This window comes from Urocitellus parryii, chromosome 2, assembly GCF_045843805.1.
Source record: "Urocitellus parryii isolate mUroPar1 chromosome 2, mUroPar1.hap1, whole genome shotgun sequence".
Lineage (NCBI taxonomy): Eukaryota > Metazoa > Chordata > Mammalia > Rodentia > Sciuridae > Urocitellus > Urocitellus parryii.
In genome coordinates this window covers 62,335,356-62,355,084 of record NC_135532.1, presented here as the reverse complement: position 1 = coordinate 62,355,084, position 19,729 = coordinate 62,335,356, and the positions used below count along the sequence as shown (strand labels likewise).

Genomic DNA, 19,729 nt, shown 5'->3' with positions numbered 1-19,729 from the left:
CGCCCGGAACAGGCCCAGCGACCTGCCAGCATGGTAGTCACGACACCCCAATTGGAATAGGGACAGAGCAGAGCCGCCTTCCACTCCCGGAACAGGCCCAGAGAGACGCCAGCGTGGTAGACACATCACCCCAATTGGAGTAGGGGCACAGCCGCCGCCCGCACCTGCAAGGGAGACTTTTCAACTATACAAGAGCAACATAAATAAATAGGGGGTAAATTTCAAAAACACAACAGTTGCACCAAGCAGAAAGAAACGCGAGCAGTATGAAAAGACAAGGAAAGAAAGGACCACAAGCAATGCAGGTCAACTCAACTTTAGAAGAGGTAATAGCTGCAACAGATGGAATATCAGATAAAGAGTTCAGGATATATATGCTTCAGATGATCTGGAGTCTCAAGGAAGACATGAGACAGCAAAATCAGACAATGAAAGATCACATTGACAAACAAATCCAGGAAGTAAAAGATCAATTTCACAGGGAGATAGAGGTAATAAAGAACAAACAAATAGAAATTCTAGAAATGCAGGAAACAATAAACCAACTTAAAAACTCAATTGAGAATACTACCAGCAGAGTAGATCACCTAGAAGAGAGAACATCAGACAATGAAGACAAAGTATTTCAACTGGAAAAGAACATAGACAGCTCAGCAAGTCTGCTAAGAAACCATGAGCAGAACATCCAAGAATTATGGGACAATATCAAAAGACCAAATTTAAGAGTCATTGGGATACAGGAAGGCACAGAGCTCCATTCCGAAGGAATAAACAGTCTATTCAGTGAAATAATACGAGAAAACTTCCCAGACTTGAGGAATGAGACAGAATCCCAAATCCTAGAAGCCTACAGGACGCCGAACGTGCAAAATCATAAGAGATCCACACCTAGACACATTATAATGAAGATGTCCAACATACAGAATAAGGAGAGAATTTTAAAAGCTGCAAGAGAAAGAAAGCAGATTACATTTAGGGGTAAACCAATCAGGATAACAGCTGATCTCTCAACACAGACTCTGAAAGCTAGAAGATCCTGGAATAACATATTTCAAACACTGAAAGACAATGGGCTCCAACCAAGAATCTTGTATCCGGCGAAATTAAGCTTCAGGTTAGAAGATGAAATTAAAACCTTCCACGATAAACAAAAGTTAAAAGAATTCGCAGCTAGAAAACCATCTCTTCAAAAAATCCTTGGCAAAATATTACAGGAAGAGGAAATGGAAAATAACATTGAAAACCAACAATGAGAGGTAGGACAGTAAAGGGGGGAAAGTAGTCAAAGAGGATAACAAATCAGGTTTAGTAACATCAATAAACAAATATGGATAGAAGAACAAACCATATCTCAATAATAACCCTAAATGTTAATGGCTTAAACTCACCAATTAAGAGACACAGGCTAGTAGAATGGATCAAAAAACAAGACCCAACAATATGCTGTCTACAGGAGATGCATTTGATAGGAAAAGATATACATAGACTGAAGGTGAAAGGTTGGGAAAAATCATATCACTCATATGGACCGCAGAAACAAGCAGGAGTGCCATACTCATATCTAATAAAATAGATTTCAAGCCAAAGCTAATCAAAAGGGATATAGAAGGACACTTCATACTGCTCAAGGGAACCATATACCAACAAGACATAACAATCATAAATATATATGCCCCAAATAATGGTGCAGCTGTGTTCATCAAGCAAACTCTTCTCAAGTTCAAGAGTCTAATAGACCACCATACAATAATCATGGGAGACTTCAACACACCTCTCTCACCACTGGACAGATCTTCCAAACAAAAGTTAAATAAGGAAACTATAGAACTCAATAACACAATTAACAACCTAGACTTAATTGACATATATAGACTATACCACCCAACATCAAGTAGCTACACTTTTTTCTCAGCAGCACATGGAACCTTCTCAAAAATAGACCATATACTATGTCACAGGGCAACTCTTAGACAATACAAAGGGGTAGAGATAATACCATGCATCTTATCTGATCATAATGGAATGAAACTGAAAATCAATGATAAAAGAAGAAAGGAAAAATCAAGCATCACCTGGAGAATGAACAATAGGTTGCTGAGTGATCAATGGGTTTTAGAAGACATCAAGGAGGAAATTAAAAAATTCCTAGAGTTAAATGAAAACACAGACACAACATATCAGAATCTATGGGACACATTGAAAGCAGTTCTAAGAGGAAAATTCATTGCTTGGAGTTCATTCCTCAAAAAAAGAAAAAACCAACAAATAAATGATCTCATACTTCATCTCAAAATCCTAGAAAAAGAAGAGCAAAACAACAGCAAAAGAAGTAGAAGGCAAGAAATAATTAAAATCAGAGCTGAAATTAATGAAATTGAAACAAAAGATACAATTGAAAAAATTGACAAAACTAAAAGCTGGTTCTTTGAAAAAATAAATAAAATTGACAGACCCTTAGCCATGCTAACGAAGAGAAGAAGAGAGAGAACCCAAATTACTAGCATACGGGATGAAAAAGGCAATATCACAACAGACACTTCAGAAATACAGAAGATAATCAGAAATTACTTTGAATCCTTATACTCCAATAAAATAGAAGATAGTGAAGGCATAGATAAATTCCTTGAGTCCTATGATCTGCCCAGATTGAGCCAGGAGGATATAGACAACCTAAACAGACCAATAACAATAGAGGAAATAGAAGAAACCATCAAAAGACTACCAACTAAGAAAAGCCCAGGACCGGATGGGTATACAGCAGAGTTTTACAAAACCTTTAAAGAGGAACTAACGCCAATACTTTTCAAGCTATTTCAGGAAATAGAAAAAGAGGGAGAACTTCCAAATTCATTCTACGAGGCCAACATCACCCTGATTCCGAAACCAGACAAAGACACATCAAAGAAGGAAAACTACAGACCAATATCTCTAATGAACCTTGACGCAAAAATCCTCAATAAAATTCTGGCGAATCGGATTCAAATACATATCAAAAAAATTATACATCATGATCAAGTAGGATTCATCCCTGGGATGCAAGGCTGGTTTAATATACAGAAATCAATAAATGTTATTCACCACATCAATAGACTTAAAAATAAGAACCATATGATCATCTCAATAGATGCAGAAAAAGCATTCGACAAAGTACAGCATCCCTTTATGTTCAAAACGCTAGAAAAATTAGGGATAACAGGATCATACCTCAACATTGTAAAAGCAATCTATGATAAGCCACAGGCCAGCATCATTCTGAATGGAGAAAAATTGAAGGCATTCCCTCTAAGATCTGGTACAAGACAGGGATGCCCTCTCTCACCACTTCTGTTCAACATAGTCCTCGAAACACTGGCCAGAGCAATTAGACAGACAAAAGAAATTAAAGGCATAAAAATAGGAAAAGAAGAACTTAAATTATCACTATTTGCAGATGATATGATTCTAGCAGACCCAAAAGGGTCTACAAAGAAGCTATTAGAACTAATAAATGAATTCAGCAAAGTGGCAGGATATAAGATCAACACGCATAAATCAAAGGCATTCCTGTATATCAGCGACAAATCCTCTGAAACAGAAATGAGGACAACTTCTCCATTCACAATATCCCCCCAAAAAATAAAATACTTGGGAATCAACCTAACAAAAGAGGTGAAAGATTTATACAAGGAAAATTACAGAACCCTAAAGAAAGATATAGAAGAAGACCTTAGAAGATGGAAAAATATACCCTGCTCATGGATAGGCAGAACCAACATCATCAAGATGGCGATATTACCAAAAGTTCTCTATAAGTTTAATGCAATGCCAATCAAAATCCCAGCAGCATTTCTTGTAGAAATAGATAAAAGAATCATGAAATTCATATGGAATAATAAAAGACCCAGAATAGCAAAAACAATGCTAAGCAGGAAGTGTGAATCAGGCGGTATAGCGATACCAGACTTCAAACTATACTACAGAGCAATAGTAACTAAAACAGCATGGTACTGGTACCAAAACAGGCGGGTGGACCAATGGTACAGAATAGAGGACACAGTAACCAACCCACAAAACTACAACTATCTTATATTTGATAAAGGGTCTAAAAGCATGCAATGGAGGAAGGATAGCATCTTCAACAAATGGTGCTGGGAAAACTGGAAATCCATTTGCATCAAAATGAAGCTGAATCCCTATCTCTCGCCATGCACAAAAGTTAACTCAAAATGGATCAAGGAGCTTGACATTAAACCAGAGACACGGCATCTGATAGAAGAAAAAGTAGGGTATGATCTACATACTGTGGGATCGGGCTCCAAATTCCTCAATAGGACACCCATAGCGCAAAAGTTAACAACTAGAATCAACAAATGGGACTTACTCATACTAAAAAGTTTTTTCTCAGCAAAAGAAACAATAAGAGAGATAAACAGGGAGCCTACATCCTGGGAACAAATCTTTACTCCACACACTTCAGATAGAGCCCTAATAAACAGAATATACAAAGAACTCAAAAAATTAGACAATAAGATAACAAATAACCCAATCAATAAATGGGCAAAGGACCTGAACAGACACTTCTCAGAGGAGGACATACAATCAATCAATAAGTACATGAAAAAATGCTCACCATCGCTAGCAGTCAGAGAAATGCAAATCAAAACTACCCTAAGATACCATCTCACCCCAGTAAGATTGGCAGCCATTAGAAAGTCAAACAACAATAAGTGCTGGAGAGGATGCGGGGAAAAGGGCACTCTTGTTCATTGCTGGTGGGACTGCAAATTGGTGCAGCCAATTTGGAAAGCAGTATGGAGATTTCTTGGAAAGCTGGGAATGGAACCACCATTTGACCCAGCTATTCCCCTTCTCGGTCTATTCCCCAAAGACCTAATAAGAGCATGCTACAGGGACACTGCTACATCGATGTTCATAGCAGCACAATTCACGATAGCAAGATTGTGGAATCAGCCTAGATGCCCTTCAATAGATGAATGGATAAAAAAATGTGGCATTTATACACAATGGAGTATTACTCTGCATTAAGAAATGACAAAATCATAGAATTTGGAGGGAAATGGATGGCATTAGAGCAGATTATGCTAAGTGAAGCTAGTCAATCTTTAAAAAATAAATACCAAATGACCCCTTTGATATAAGGGGAGTAAACAAGGACAGGGTAGGGACGAAAGTTTGAGAAGAAGATTTACATTAAACAGGGATGAGAGGTGGGAGGGAAAGGGAGTGAGAAGGAAAACCGCATGGAAATGGAAGGCGATCCTCAGGGTTATACAAAATGACATATAAGAGGAAAGGAGGGGTAAGACAAGATAATACAAATGGAAGAAATGATTTACAGTAGAAGGGGTAGAGAGAGAAAAGGGGAGGGGAGGGGAGGGGAGGGGGGATAGTAGAGAATAGGACAGACAGCAGAATGCATCAGACACTAGAAAGGCAATTTGTCAATCAATGGAAGGGTAACTGATGTGATACAGCCATCTGTATACGGGGTAAAATTGGGAGTTCATAACCCACTTGAATCAAACTGTGAAATATGATGTATTAAGAACTATGTAATGTTTTGAACTACCAACAATAAAAAAAAGAATTAGTTTTACACACACACACATACACACACACACACACATACACACACACACCATGGAGTTCTACTCAGCTGTTAAGAAGAATGAAATTATAGCATTTGCTTATAAATGGATGGAAATGAACAATATCATACTAAGTGAATTAAGTTAATCTTCAAAATTCAAAGGTCAAACATTTTCCTTTATGTGTAGAAGGTAGAGTTAAATAAGAGAATGCCAGGGGAAGGATATGATTACATAAAGAACCAATCAAATACAAATTAACAGAAGAGTGAAAGGAAGTAGAGTACACAAAGGAGAAGAGGATGGGAGGAAAAAGGGTAGATCATGAACCAAAATTGATTTACATATGAGTTTGTTGGGATGACCCAACTACTACATATAACAACAAAAGCTCTAATAATAATGAAAAAGAAAATCTAGTGACTGGTAGTTTGAAGGATAGTCCTGAATGTGTAAATTTAAATAGTATTTAATAAACTTTACCCATTATTTTACTCAGCTTTTTCACTGCTGTGACTAAAGGATCTGACCACAACAACTATAAAGGAGGAAAAGTTTATTTGAGGACCCACAGTTTCAGAGGTCTTAGTCCATAGAATGCCAGCTCAACTTTTCAGGGCTCAAAATATTGAATATACAATGTTAAAGAGTACCAGGCATTTTTCTTAATGTTTTGCATATATTGTTTCATTCAGTCCTTGAAACAACTTGTGGTTTAGGTCCATAACCACTCCATTCATACAGATTAAAAAAAAAAAAAGAAAGAAAGAAAGAAACTGAAACATAATAGGCTCAATAATTTTCCTACAATTAGAAGATATACTTTCTGATAAATAAATATGCTGATGACGGATGGATGGAGGAGGGGTGTAAGAAAAGGGACCCATAAATTCATGTTCTTCATTTACAAGTATTTCCTGAATTTTTCATTTTTTTTCCTTATATTAGGTTTCATCATATCAAGGTAAGACACCAGAATCTCTCACATACATTGGCATGGTCACATCTATTCTCATTTCTTCATACCCAGCCAGCAAGATGTATTTTGAAAAATAAATAGTTACATCTGCTTTACAAATTTAGTTAGTTGCTTTGCATTTATTGGCTTTTAAGGTCCCACCTTGTGTGGCCTCTTAGCTATTCAGCCTTCATGTACATCATGCTGCCAATGGCTCAGTCATCCAGTTTTCTTGTACATTGGCTTTCTTGCATGTTTTCAGACACACTGTGTTTCTTCATTCCACAAGGCTTTCACACAACAATGTTCTTTCTCCCAAGAATTACTCATGCCCAAATTAATATTAATATTCTTTCTTCAGATCTTAGCCCAGGCATCACTTTTTCACAGTTGGTCAAGAACCTTTCCCTTAACCATGTGGTTACATAGTAAAGTAGAACTTATTAGTGGGCTTCACAGACTCTGTCTCCACTCCCCATCTGCCTTTTATACACGACAAAAATATGAGAACATATAGAGTGTAGGCAGTGAGTTTTAGAAAGATGAATGAATTATTAATAAATCCATGAAATAGAAGTTGTATAGAAATGAAACTGAATGTTAGCTAACTGCTAAAACTTTTATGACATCCTTGATGCCATATAACTACCCATTTGGTATACACACATACACAGTACATTAACAGAAAATTAGAGATTTGTAAAGTAGCCGATGATTGGTTGAAGATATTCTGCCATGAATCTAGTGCTATTATCATTTTCTACCATAGCAGTCATTCTCAGTCTTCACTGTCCATAGGAATCACCTGAGGAAACTTCAAAACATCTCTGTATCTGGACTTCATCCCACTTCAATCAAATTAGAACTCCATAAACCAGACAGATCTTAGTATTTTTGTCCAAACGTTCCCAGGTGATTTCAATGTGAAGTCAGTATACACACTTATTATTCTTAGTCTAGGAAAGAATGGAATATGTCAAAATAAATTATGCCTTTTCTGTTTGTGAATCAAGCAAAAAAAAATTTTAAGCCTGTATGAATTTGTAGAATTGTGTGAAAAATGTGCCTGTGCTATATGCTACATTGTATTCTGCCCATGTCTACTAATATTTTATATAGTATATGCACACATATTATATAGATATTATTTGTGTATATTGTATATTATCTGCACAGATAATATTATTGTGCAAACTTTTAAGACTATGCATATTTGTATATATAAATATACACACAAAAATGTGTACACTCACTGGGAAAATTTATAAAATTAAGTATGTAAATATATATAATTTTATTTATCAATTTTTCTTAAATTATTTACACAGAGCAAAAATAAAGTGTTCACTTTTGTGAACCGTTATTTATTGCTTCTGAAGCAAAATTATTTAATAACCATTTGAATGATCACACTAGTCTTTAGTTATAAATATTTGCTACTTTATAGTGTAGGCTTGATAAATTTTTTAATGGCTTTGATAAAAACATTTAAAGTAAATTATACCTTGGTATTATAGCCATGCAGCACATAATAATGGGCATGGAGTCAGAAACATGTGACTAGGCACTTTTGTCATCATACAAATATCAAAGAGTATTCTACACAAACTAGATGGTATGGATTAAACACTCCGTATGACCTCTTTTCAAAATATTTTTTTATTTTTGATGAGCATGTATTAATATTGTACATATTAATGAGTTCCATGTGATATTTCAGCCTAATATATAAATCATGCACTCATCAAGTTTGGTGTCCTTTTATCCACTTCCCCTTAAACCCTTCACAACCTCTTGTAATCACTTTTCTACAATTAGGTTAATATTATTAACTTTGACATTTGAGGAAGAGTATGGACTCCTCATTTTCTGTGTCTGGCTTATTTCACTTAGCATAATCTCCTCAGTTCCTTTCATTTTGCCCCAAATGACACAATTTTATTCTTCATAAGGCTGATTAATATTACATATATTATCTTTTTTAATCCATTCATAATTTGATGGTCACCTAAGTTGATTCCCTACATTAGATTTTGTGAATAATATAATGCAGATATCTCTTTGTTTGGTTGATTTCATTCCCTTCTTAATGGAATCCAGAGATATGGATGTTTAACATTAGGTGTGGGAGGCTGCTGCCAACATAATACAACATATTGTTTGAAAGTGAACCCTTTTTAATAAGTAGAAGTACACTTAAAAATAATAATAAAATTATAGTATAGTAAATACATAAAACAATAACAGTCATTTGTTATGTACATTTCATAAATGCATGCATTGTACTTTTATAAACTGACTGCACGGTAGATTAGCTTACACCAGTATTACCACAAACATATAACACATTTCCCTATAACATTACCAGGATTATAGCACCACTATATGACAGGACTTTTTCAGCTCCATTATGATCTTATGTTACTATTGGCACATATGTGGTCCACACCTGACCAGAACATAGATACACAAAATTGTTGTTTGGTGAGTGACTGTACACATATTATGAAGCCACTGGTTCTTTAAATATATCTGTCTTCCCCAGATAACAATTATTTAAAAAATGGTTAAATCCAAAAAAAAATTGCATTGTTAGAATTTAAAAATAAATGTGCTCTACCTAAGAAAATAACTCATATTTTTCAGACTCAGACTTCAAATTAGGTTGTGATTAATGGCTAAATGCAAATAGGAAACCAATACTGCCAGGAGTGGTTGTGCAGACCTTTAATTATCACTTTTCTGGAGGATGAGGCGGAAGATTGCGAGTTTGAGACTAGCATAGGTAACTTAAGGAGACCCTATCACAAAATAAAATTTTAAAAGGCCTGAGGATGTTGCTCATTGGTAGCACATTTTTCTAGCATACATGAGGTCCTGGGTTTAATCTTCAGCATTGCCAAAAAGGACAAAAAAGCCTTTACTATGTTGTTATTTCCAGTAATTAAAACATATGCCTGTAAATTGAAAGAGTTTATGGTTTAGAACTAATTTAGAAATATTTTGATTGATAGTATAATAGAGGTAGAAAAAAGTAAAGTTTTCTTCAGGAAAACAAATTCTTTCATTGCATAGATGTAGAAATAGAAAAATGTATTTGGATGTAAGTTGTGGATGTTTTAACTTCTATTATTAAGTGTAAATTTTGGTCATATTAGCTGTATAATCAGACCACTTCCGACTAATTAGTCTCCATATTCAAAGACCTGAATCTCCATTGCTTTTATTAGTGCTCTATAACCCAGATGGCAAATGCTAATTTTATGTTGTGACCTGAAAATTAGGGATAGTTTGGTTGTTTCAACTATCTTAAATAAAAATATATGGAAATTTTCTGATAAATATATCGCTGCAGAATTCCCTATGGCACTAAATATGTGCAAGGAGACCTAACTTAAAATATACAAATAATTTTATCTATCTAAAAAAGTATATTCTGAAAATATAAAATCTATAATTTTTTAAATTATGAGAACTAATTATGTAATTATTAAGCTTGGGTCACTTAAAATAACTTTGGATAGTTCTCTTTTTTAATTAGATGTTTATTTTTTGGATACTGGGTTAACACTGATAACAGAAAAATGTTGTTATACTCTTAACCTTGTTCCATCTATAAACATAAAGATATTTTTAGTAAACATAAGGAAGTGGTTGAATATATTATTCTGATTTTGAAATTATTCTGGTCCATTTATTCATTCTCCTTAATGAGACCCTTCTACAAGGGAAGATTCACAGCTGTAAGAAACATACAAACCATAGGAGCTAGAGCTCAAGAATTCTTGGCATTCTACAAGAATACCTTTAGAATGTGAAAGCCTAAAGCATAGCTATTTTTAGGAAAAAAAAATAGATATTTTCCAAACATGTTATTAAAATAAACAATCCTAAGAATATATTACTCAATCAATAATTTGAGATATTTGAGAAAGGAATTCAAATTCTGTTTACAATTCTTATCATCTAGCTTTAATGTCCATTCCTAAAACAGATTATAATTACTATTTTATTTGTCAAACAACTATATAATTTTTATTCATACTACAATGAATTAGTATTTCCAAGGTCCACTATTTTCCTGCTAATAGAAATGGATTGGGATTTCACCCTAGATGATTATACTTCATAGCCAGGCTCTGAATTACTACAGTCTTCTGCATTATACCTTGCCCTAGACCTTGTATTCTCACAAAGAATGTCTTGGTTATGTAAACAACATTAATATATAAAATATTTCAGTGTTTCTATGTTTGTTGTCTTATTCTTTGCTTAAATGTAGAATCTATACCATCTCTAGTAGATACATGAAGAACTACCTAATTATTCATTAGAGCAAATGAGTAGATACCTACATTAAAGGATTAATGACCTATCTAAATGTTTTCTTGACTTGTATTTAATATTTTCTAGTTCTTACACATAAATTACTGCATTTTGCTTTCTATCATAATTGGTTTAATTATAAATTACTTCAAATTTTATAAAGCAACATTGTAATATTTGCAGTTAACCTTGTTAAATTTACCTCCAAAATTATAATCCTAAATTTCAATATCATAAGCAATATATAAGAATTCTTAATTCACAGTGTTTTCAGCATCATTTAACTGCATCATACCTTAGACATTTTTATATATCTAAAACTTTTCCCCAAAGATGTTTTATTTGAATATCCTAGTTATTCTGATTACTAACTATATCAAGCCTTTCAGATGTTTACAGAGTCTTTACACATATGCTATGAATTTCCTTTATGTCTTTCCTTTATGTCTGAGACTTGAGTATGAAGTTAACAACAATTGGAATAGCTTATAAAAATCAAATGACAGGGCTAGGGTTGTGGCTCAGCGGTAGAGTGCTTGCCAAGCATGTGTGAGGCACTGGGTTCAATCCTCAGCACCACATAAAAATAAATAAATAAAATAAATGTCTATCAACAACTAAAAAAAATTTTAAAAATCAAATGACTTCAAATGTATCAGATTCTGTTCTGAATGCTATATGTACCTTAATTTGTGTAATCCTCTCCATAACATTGTGAAATCATCACTACATTTATTTCCCACTTTGGTAGTAAGGAATTTACAACATAGAATCTGAAAGTTGCCTAAGTAAATGATATAGGTAGATGAAAATCTTTCACATAGATAAACAAAACAAAATGGTGGTGACAAATACATTTGATTACATAATTAAACATTCATATTAAAAGGAAATTTAAAATATAAATTACACAAAATTAATTTCTGGCCTTGGAATATCTGGCTCTAAATAAGACATCTAATATGTATAACAATAAAAGCTGAATAAAATGAGAAAAGCTAATTCTTGAGGATACCAGAGAGAAAGCAAGGTAACCAGGAAATTTTCTCTGAGTGGAAAATTTCCTGGTTACCTTGCTTTCTAAATACTGAAAGATTCTGGCTTCTTTCTACCTAAACTCCACTTCTTCATCTCTTATTTTTTGTTCTTTAAATAATATTGGGGCTACATGGGGCTAGATTCTGGTCTATTTCATGTTGTTTTCTTAACTGATTATTTCAAATTCTTTAATATTAAATGTCATTTAACTGCTGATGACTTCAAGATATATGCCAGGTTTTTCAACATTACTTGAATTTCAGACACAAACATTAAGCCACCTATTTAGTCCCCTCAAACATGAAGCATCAAAGTAAGGTTCTCAAATTTTCCTCTGAAATGGTTTCCAAACCTCTTCTGTCTCTAAAAGTTCTCAGTTGATTAATAAATTTAGTTATTCTTGGTTCACCTTTCTTATTCATATAATCAACCAGTCTTTCAGCAAGTTACAAGATCCCTAGAACATATCTCAAATATTTTTGTTTTTGTGTTTGCACTGAAACCTACAGGTTCAAGCTACCAAATTCTACTTTTAGATACCTGCAATTTCCTTTTTGTCATGACCCTACTGCAACCAAATCATTTGCTCTAAAACAAACAAAATAAATATTATAGTAATTTGTCCCTCTTTTTTATAAACATTTAATGTTTTTGGAGGGGCCTTAAAATAAAAAATAGAATTTGTTAGCTTTATTAGACCATGCTAAAGATGTGGCCCTTTCTGATAAATATCATATCTTTAGTGTGTTCTAATCTGAAGAATACAAACTATTCAAATGCTAATGTACATTTATTCTATATTCAATAAAAAATTGATTCTGGCATCACTTTTAAAACTTCATTATTATTTAATCTTCAATCTCAATAAATGTAATTATTATTGATACATGTAAATAACTACATATACTTCTCTAAAAGCCCATGTAGTTTTGTCCACATCTATGTGTATAGCCTCAGCCTTCACATTTTCTCATCCATTCTCTTTCTTACTGTGACCTATAGAAGAACAAGATCTAAAGTCAAAAGGCATAAACTTTAGATTACTATGACCAATCAAGAGCTCTAGCCCTTTATATGTATACCTATTTACTAGTGTATTTAAAACAGGATTCATAAATTAAATGTACATACAATAGCATTTATTATTCTAGTCAGGTACTTTTTTTATTATATTATAGTTGTGTAATATGTATGAAGCAGGCTTACTTGTGAATCATACACTTATTCCATTTCACTTAAATACTCATTGACTAATTGTAGAGCCCACTGAGGGCCAGAACTTTGTCTGCTTTCTTCATCATTGTGTCTTTAGTACCAACATCAATTCCTGACACAAAATAGTCATTCAATAATAATGGTTAAATGAATTAATAAATAAATAAATATCATTTTGTTTTCATACCAGTATTGGGAGACAATTCTCCCTAGGGTCTCTCATATTTATGCACATTTCCGAAGTTAAGTCACTGACTGCTTTTTTTTTTCTGGGCTGTATAGAAAAGGATGTTATTATAATAAGGAAAACAAATAAAGTTCTTTTCACCAAAGTAAAAAGCAGTCTAGCTGAAAAGCATAAAGATAATGTCTCTTTCCAGAACAATGGAAATATATGTTTATTGGCCATTATGAATTAGTGTCCTGTCCTGTAATTCAAACTTCTGCACATATGGACTTCAGTTGACACTTCTCAAAGCAAAAATTGTACTAAGCAAACTTAAGTAGGTTATTGCAATACAGAAAAAAGGCGAGAACTGAGGCTCAACTCAGCTTTAAAAGCACAAGTGGTATGTTTTAAAAGCTGAGGTAAGGAGAGCAGGATATTAGGAAATCTGTTTACTAATTGGCCTTACAAAAGAAAAGCAAACTTTTCTCCTATTTTCACATCGGTAGGTAGTTCTATAATTTTGAGCAAAGTGCTAATGAAGTTAGGCTCCTCCCCACCCGGAGAGACCCGGAGATAATATAGCTACTATCTTCAATGCTAAGGGCATTTCAGAGGTCCTTGAGAAAGACAGTCTAAGTAACAAATCTGCAGGAGGATTTTAGGAGGATTTACATCTCAGAGGAATACAGGGTAATTTTCTCAATGGTGTAGAGGTAGGAAGAAACTGTCTAAAGTTCATTTGGCAGAAGGAAACATTAAAGTCCACTTTACTCACCTTCTTTGGTCATCCTGTGGGAAATGAAGGGGAATAAGTAAAAATAAAAACAAAACTTCCCAAATCTGTGATACTTTGACTACTGCTGTTGCTAAGAATAATAAATGGCCTTTCCTCTTTGACACAGGAGTCATATCTTCTTATCAATCAATATGTATAAAGCTGTGGTAATCCACTCAGTGTGGATGTAGGGCAAAATTACAGACATCTCAGGGCTCTTAACAGGCATGAATTTTATACTTTTGTGAAATTGTCACCATAATTTTATCTATAGAAAATCAAGATCACTCCAGTTAATTTTTTTTTTTTAGTATTGAGAAAACTGTTTATATATACATGAGCAAAAAAAAAAAAAAAACAGAACTGGACCATTAAAAAAATAAAAGTAAGGATGTGAAACCATAAAACATCTAGAAGAAAATGTAGAAGAAAAGCATCCTGATATTTACCTTGGCAGTGAAATTTGGAGTTAACAAGAAAAAGCAGAGGCATCAAAAACAAACAACTAGAACTACAAGAGATTTCACAAACCAAAGCAAAAACACCCATAAATAAAAAGGCAACATATTCAATGGGAGAAAATATTTGTAAACCATGTTTACAAATGAGATAATGGGTTGATATCTTGAATACTTAAGTAATTTTGTAGCAAAAACCAAAATATCCCAATTTTAAACTTAACAAAAAACTCAATGGATATTTTCCCAGAGACAAGACAACTGGCTTGTGGGTATGTGAAAAGACACTCCAAATCAGTGAACATTAGGGAAATACAAATCACTTAAGGACAGTTCAGAAAAACATCAAAAGATACAATAGCTTAGATGATAGAGGAAAAAGAACATTTCTACACTGTTGCTGGGAACTGAAATTGGTATAGTTATATAAGGTAAGGTGGTTTCTCATAAAATTAAAATACAACTATCAGGCCAGGCACATGCCTGTAATCCCAGCAGCTCAGGAGGCTGAAGCAGGAGGACTTGTAAGTTCAAAGCCAACCTTGGCAAAAGCGAGGCACTAAGCAACTCACGTAGTGAGACCCTGTCTCTAAGTAAAATAAAAAAATAGGGCTGGGGATGTGGCTCAGTGGTCAAGTGAGTACTTGACCATATAATACAACAAATCCACCTCTGGGCTTAAGGAAATAAAATCACTAACTCAAAAGCTGCACTCTTGTTCACTACAGCAATGCTCCTGGGAGTGAAGTAGGGAAATAATGTCATATCTCCTGAAAGATGAATGGATAAAACATGGTCTTAAATAATTTGCCATAAAGTAGGAATTCCATCATATATCATAACCCAGTTTGACCTTGATGACATTATGCAAGGTGAAAGAACTTATTGTAAGACAAATACTGCACAATCTCACAAGTGGAATCTAAAGTTGAACTTAAAACAGAGAATGGAGTACCAATTACCAGATACTGGTTTTATGACAAAAGGAGAGAGAATGGTCAAAGGTAAAAACTTTCATTTGTAAGTACTTGAAAGCTTAATATAAAACATGGTGATTTAAGTTAATACTCATGTAGAGTATACTTGAAATTTAAAACAATAGAAAGTGTTTCTAGAACATAATGAAAACAGCATTCTGAGAGGTTCAGTGTTGACCTGTGTCTCACAGTGGGAAAAAGTTTCATGAAAGTCAGAAATGTTGGAAAGTTTATTTGTATTATTTAACCTTGAGTGAAATGATGTTTTAAATGGAACAGAAACCATGTGTATGTAATATGGGATAAACTTCACTGTGTTCTAAAATCTTGTATGGTTATAAACATGGCTTTCTGAGTGGTTCTATAGATAAATTTTGAATATTCCAAGCATTTCAATATTTGTTTATTTTTATGACTTCAATTATAAATTTCTAATTTCCACTATAGTTTTCTGCTTTAAAGTATCTTTAATATGAATGAAACTATTGTCTATATTTAAGATCTACCACCTGATGTGCCATATGCTTAAAAATTGTGAGACGATGAATATACAGATTTAATAGATCCATCACCACTCCAGTTAATATTAACATAATGTTTAAATAGTTATTTATGAAGAAGTAAACTTACTGGAAAATCAGTGAATGGAGTTGTATTACATTCTCCCATTGATGACTCACAATGACTTTGTTTATTTTGATTGCTTGTGTTAGTGATTTTGGCTAATATGATGGAAGTCATATTTTTTAAGTTACAAATAAGTTTACTATGAAGTTATTGTAGGCCAACACATAGAGAATACCAGCATGAAATACAAATTGATAATATTACATTGTTTTCACATTACCTTGCTGAAAATAAGAGAACTTTCAGTTGCAGTGTAGAAATATTCCTTATAAGTAGAGACACAAGATACCATCTCTGATTTTCAGATTATTTTTCTTCATATAGTTATAAAGGAATCTTTTTTCTTTTATAAAGCTTATAGGTCATAATATTTATTTTTGGTTTAAATTTGCTTTCACTTTTATAGAATAATTAGATGAATAGTGGATAGTTTCTACCATATTGCAAGTGTTTCTTATCAACAGGAGTCTATGATGAATGAGATCATAGTTTTGTACTATTAATTTGACTTTTAAAATTACCCTGTGAAAGAAGTCCATTCAATGTCTTTCATTTTAATTTTCATTATATTGTCAGAAAAACACATGCATATTAACAGATTTTTAAGTGTATAGTGTGATATTGTTGAGTACCAGTAAATATGCATTTCTCCCATGTTTCAGGGGTAACGGTGCTTGAAGGCCCTATTTATGCTGTGGGGGGCCATGATGGCTGGAGCTATCTGAATACAGTGGAAAGGTGGGATCCGCAGAGTCAGCAGTGGACATTTGTAGCCAGCATGTCAATTGCTCGGAGCACAGTTGGTGTAGCATCATTGAATGGCAAGTGAGTAGATTTTTATTTAATTTTCTTATTGGGAAAAAAAATAAATGAAAATTTATTTTTAAAACAACTATTAGTAAACTGATTCAGCAAAAAATATTAAATACTTTAAATTGTTGATGTTTTAAGGTTTAGTCTGCTTGGATAATTGACAAATAAAGACCATGCTCTCTCCATATAAACGGGAACCAAAAATGTTTTACTTTAATTTCCGGTTAGAGAAGTGTCAAATATATTTTATGAGACTATTTATAACCTTCCTGGAAAAAAAAATAGGTAAAAACTACCCTTCAAAAGTCTTCTAAATATTTATTTTCAAAATATACTTCTTTACATAATTATAACTTTCTGTCTACTTTTAAAGCAACTCCATTAGTATTACCTAAGTGAGAATTTAAGCCTAGAATCCTCAACATCAACACTGTTGATATTTTGTACCAGAAAATAATTTGTTGAAGGTAGAGTTCTGTCCTGTGCATTGAAGACTAGAAGCATCCTGGACTTTAACCCTCTAGAGACTAGCAGCATCACCAAGCATGACAAGCAAAAATGTCTTAGTACATTGCCTAATATCATTTGTCTGATAAATTCCAGATCCTTTCACCCCTGTTAGAACTGTGGTCCTAGGCAAAGTCAATGGCACCACCTACTTGGACAATTGCAAAATCTTTCAACGAGGTCTCTTTACACCTTTCTCCTACAGTCTATTGGCTAAGGCTTCTAGAGAAATCCTTGTACACATGGTAACAATAAGTGAGTTCTTTGTTAAGTACATACCTTTGCAATTATAATACCATGCAAATCTTTACCTAAGAGGACCTACTAGATGTTACCCCTGTCTGCTCTATTTTGTTCACTACACTTCCATCAGATTATCCTATTAACTGTGACTCAAATATGCCAAGGCCTAACCCAATTCAGGGACTCTGAATTTGCTTATTTCCTTGCTGAGATGCTGTTCACATCAATACTGACGTACCTGAATCTTTCTCATTGTTTAGATTTCATCAAAAATGTCCACATGGAGAATTATTACAACTAATCCTACCCAAATGAGAACACTGTGGAATATTCCAAACTGTTTTCTCATTGTTGTTAAAATAACTTAAGCTATTGCTCTGTTTCTTTTTACTAACATATATATTTAATAGTATTGAGATTTTTGTCTGCCTTATTCATTATGCTTGGGTATAATAAACATTAGCTGTATCTACTGACTGCATATTAAATGACTTCCTCTATCAAATGTAGTTACTTAAAGTCTTTAAAAATTTAAATACTTTTTAAAATATATGGGACTGTGTGTAAAATACAGCTACTATTATGGTACATTGTTCAAAAATAAACTGCTTCTCTCACATAAATTGTAAATAAGCATTGTATGGCTATGAAGCAGACTATTCTTTGTAAAGAAATTAATTAAACTAAAAGTAGCTAGTCTGTAATAATTTTTATTAAATAATTTCATACTTAAATATCTACGTTTCTAATTTTTCAGAATTGCAAGCAGAGATAAACTTGAACATATTTGTACATATATTTCTGGGCCCCAAAATTATATCCTATGATACTTAGAAATAGACTCACTGGACCAAAGGAAATACATATTTAAAATTTGTTGGCTATATTGCCAACAAATTTTGGCAATATAGCCTCCAAATATCTTATGAAATGATAAAAAGTCCACGTTTCTATAATCTCTGGGGTTGGTCTGGTGTTATGACAGACCTGAAGACTGTATGCACCTGGCAGGCCTCCTGGAGCTTTGGAATCCAATCTGACACAAATTCAGGCATCAAGACTCAGTACATGAGTAGTGGCCTGAAGTCTGGGTCAGTGGAAGCTGGCCTGGCTCTGGGATTTCTTTGGGAAGGCCACCTGTTGGTGTCTGGGGCAAAGTTCAATCTCCACTTTCCTTCTTCCTCCTCTAAGGGGTATCTCTCTTCATGTGATACTGCCTAGGGTTTGGGGGATCGGGGCATAGACAATGTAAATCTGTTCTCTACATTTTTGATATGACTTCTTATTTCTGTGCTATATTTGGGTGTTATAATCTCTTACTTAGGTTTTTAACTCTTCGTGAAGTTATTTTCCTTGATGTTCCTGTTAGGAGAAGAATGATGGGAAGTCTGTTTCACCATATTGCTGACTTCCTCTCTCTTCTAACTTCTACACATTATTGACATACAAATTCAATGTTAATGTGTTTATAGCAAGTTATATTTTTATTCATAGTTTGTTAAGGAAAGCTTCATTCAGATTTACTTTAGACTTAAATTATATTCTAGTGTCATATTATTTTAGGAATAAAAAGTGAATTAGCACTCTATGTGTACATACACATGCATGCACATTTATGTTACATTTTACATTCTATTTAATTCAAAGGTAAGATTCACTTTTTATATTTATTGTTTTTCCTATTTTCTATTGGTTGGTTATCTTCTATATAATTTCATTTGAATTTAGATAAACTTCTTATACTTCAAAAGCCACATCCCAAAGGAATCTATTGGATTTTTGCCTGTGAAGAAATATTTACACATTAATTTGAGGAAATTATAGATGCTTTGTATTTTCAATGTTTTCATCTGAGAACATGACCATAATTTTATCTTTCAAAATCACACTTTATGTATTTTAGTGGTTTTGAATTTGGCATTGTTTATTCTTTCTGAGGTTATTCACATTGATTTATATATTCGAATACTTGTGTATTACATATTTGTTCATATACTTGTGTATTAATAATTACAAAATTGAAGTTACATAATGC

The 19,729-nt window shown here is 33.3% G+C and overlaps 1 protein-coding gene across 2 annotated transcripts in view; it reads left to right on the top strand.

Annotated features, from left to right (window-relative positions):
- The window catches only part of Klhl1 (kelch like family member 1), a 392,360-nt gene that overhangs the window by 332,527 nt on the left and 40,104 nt on the right, over positions 1 to 19,729 (top strand). For both annotated transcript variants that reach the window (XM_077792806.1, XM_077792803.1), the window contains one exon: positions 16,794 to 16,956. In XM_077792806.1, coding sequence (XP_077648932.1) covers positions 16,794 to 16,956 — 163 coding nt within the window. The remainder of the gene's footprint in view (positions 1 to 16,793; positions 16,957 to 19,729) is intronic.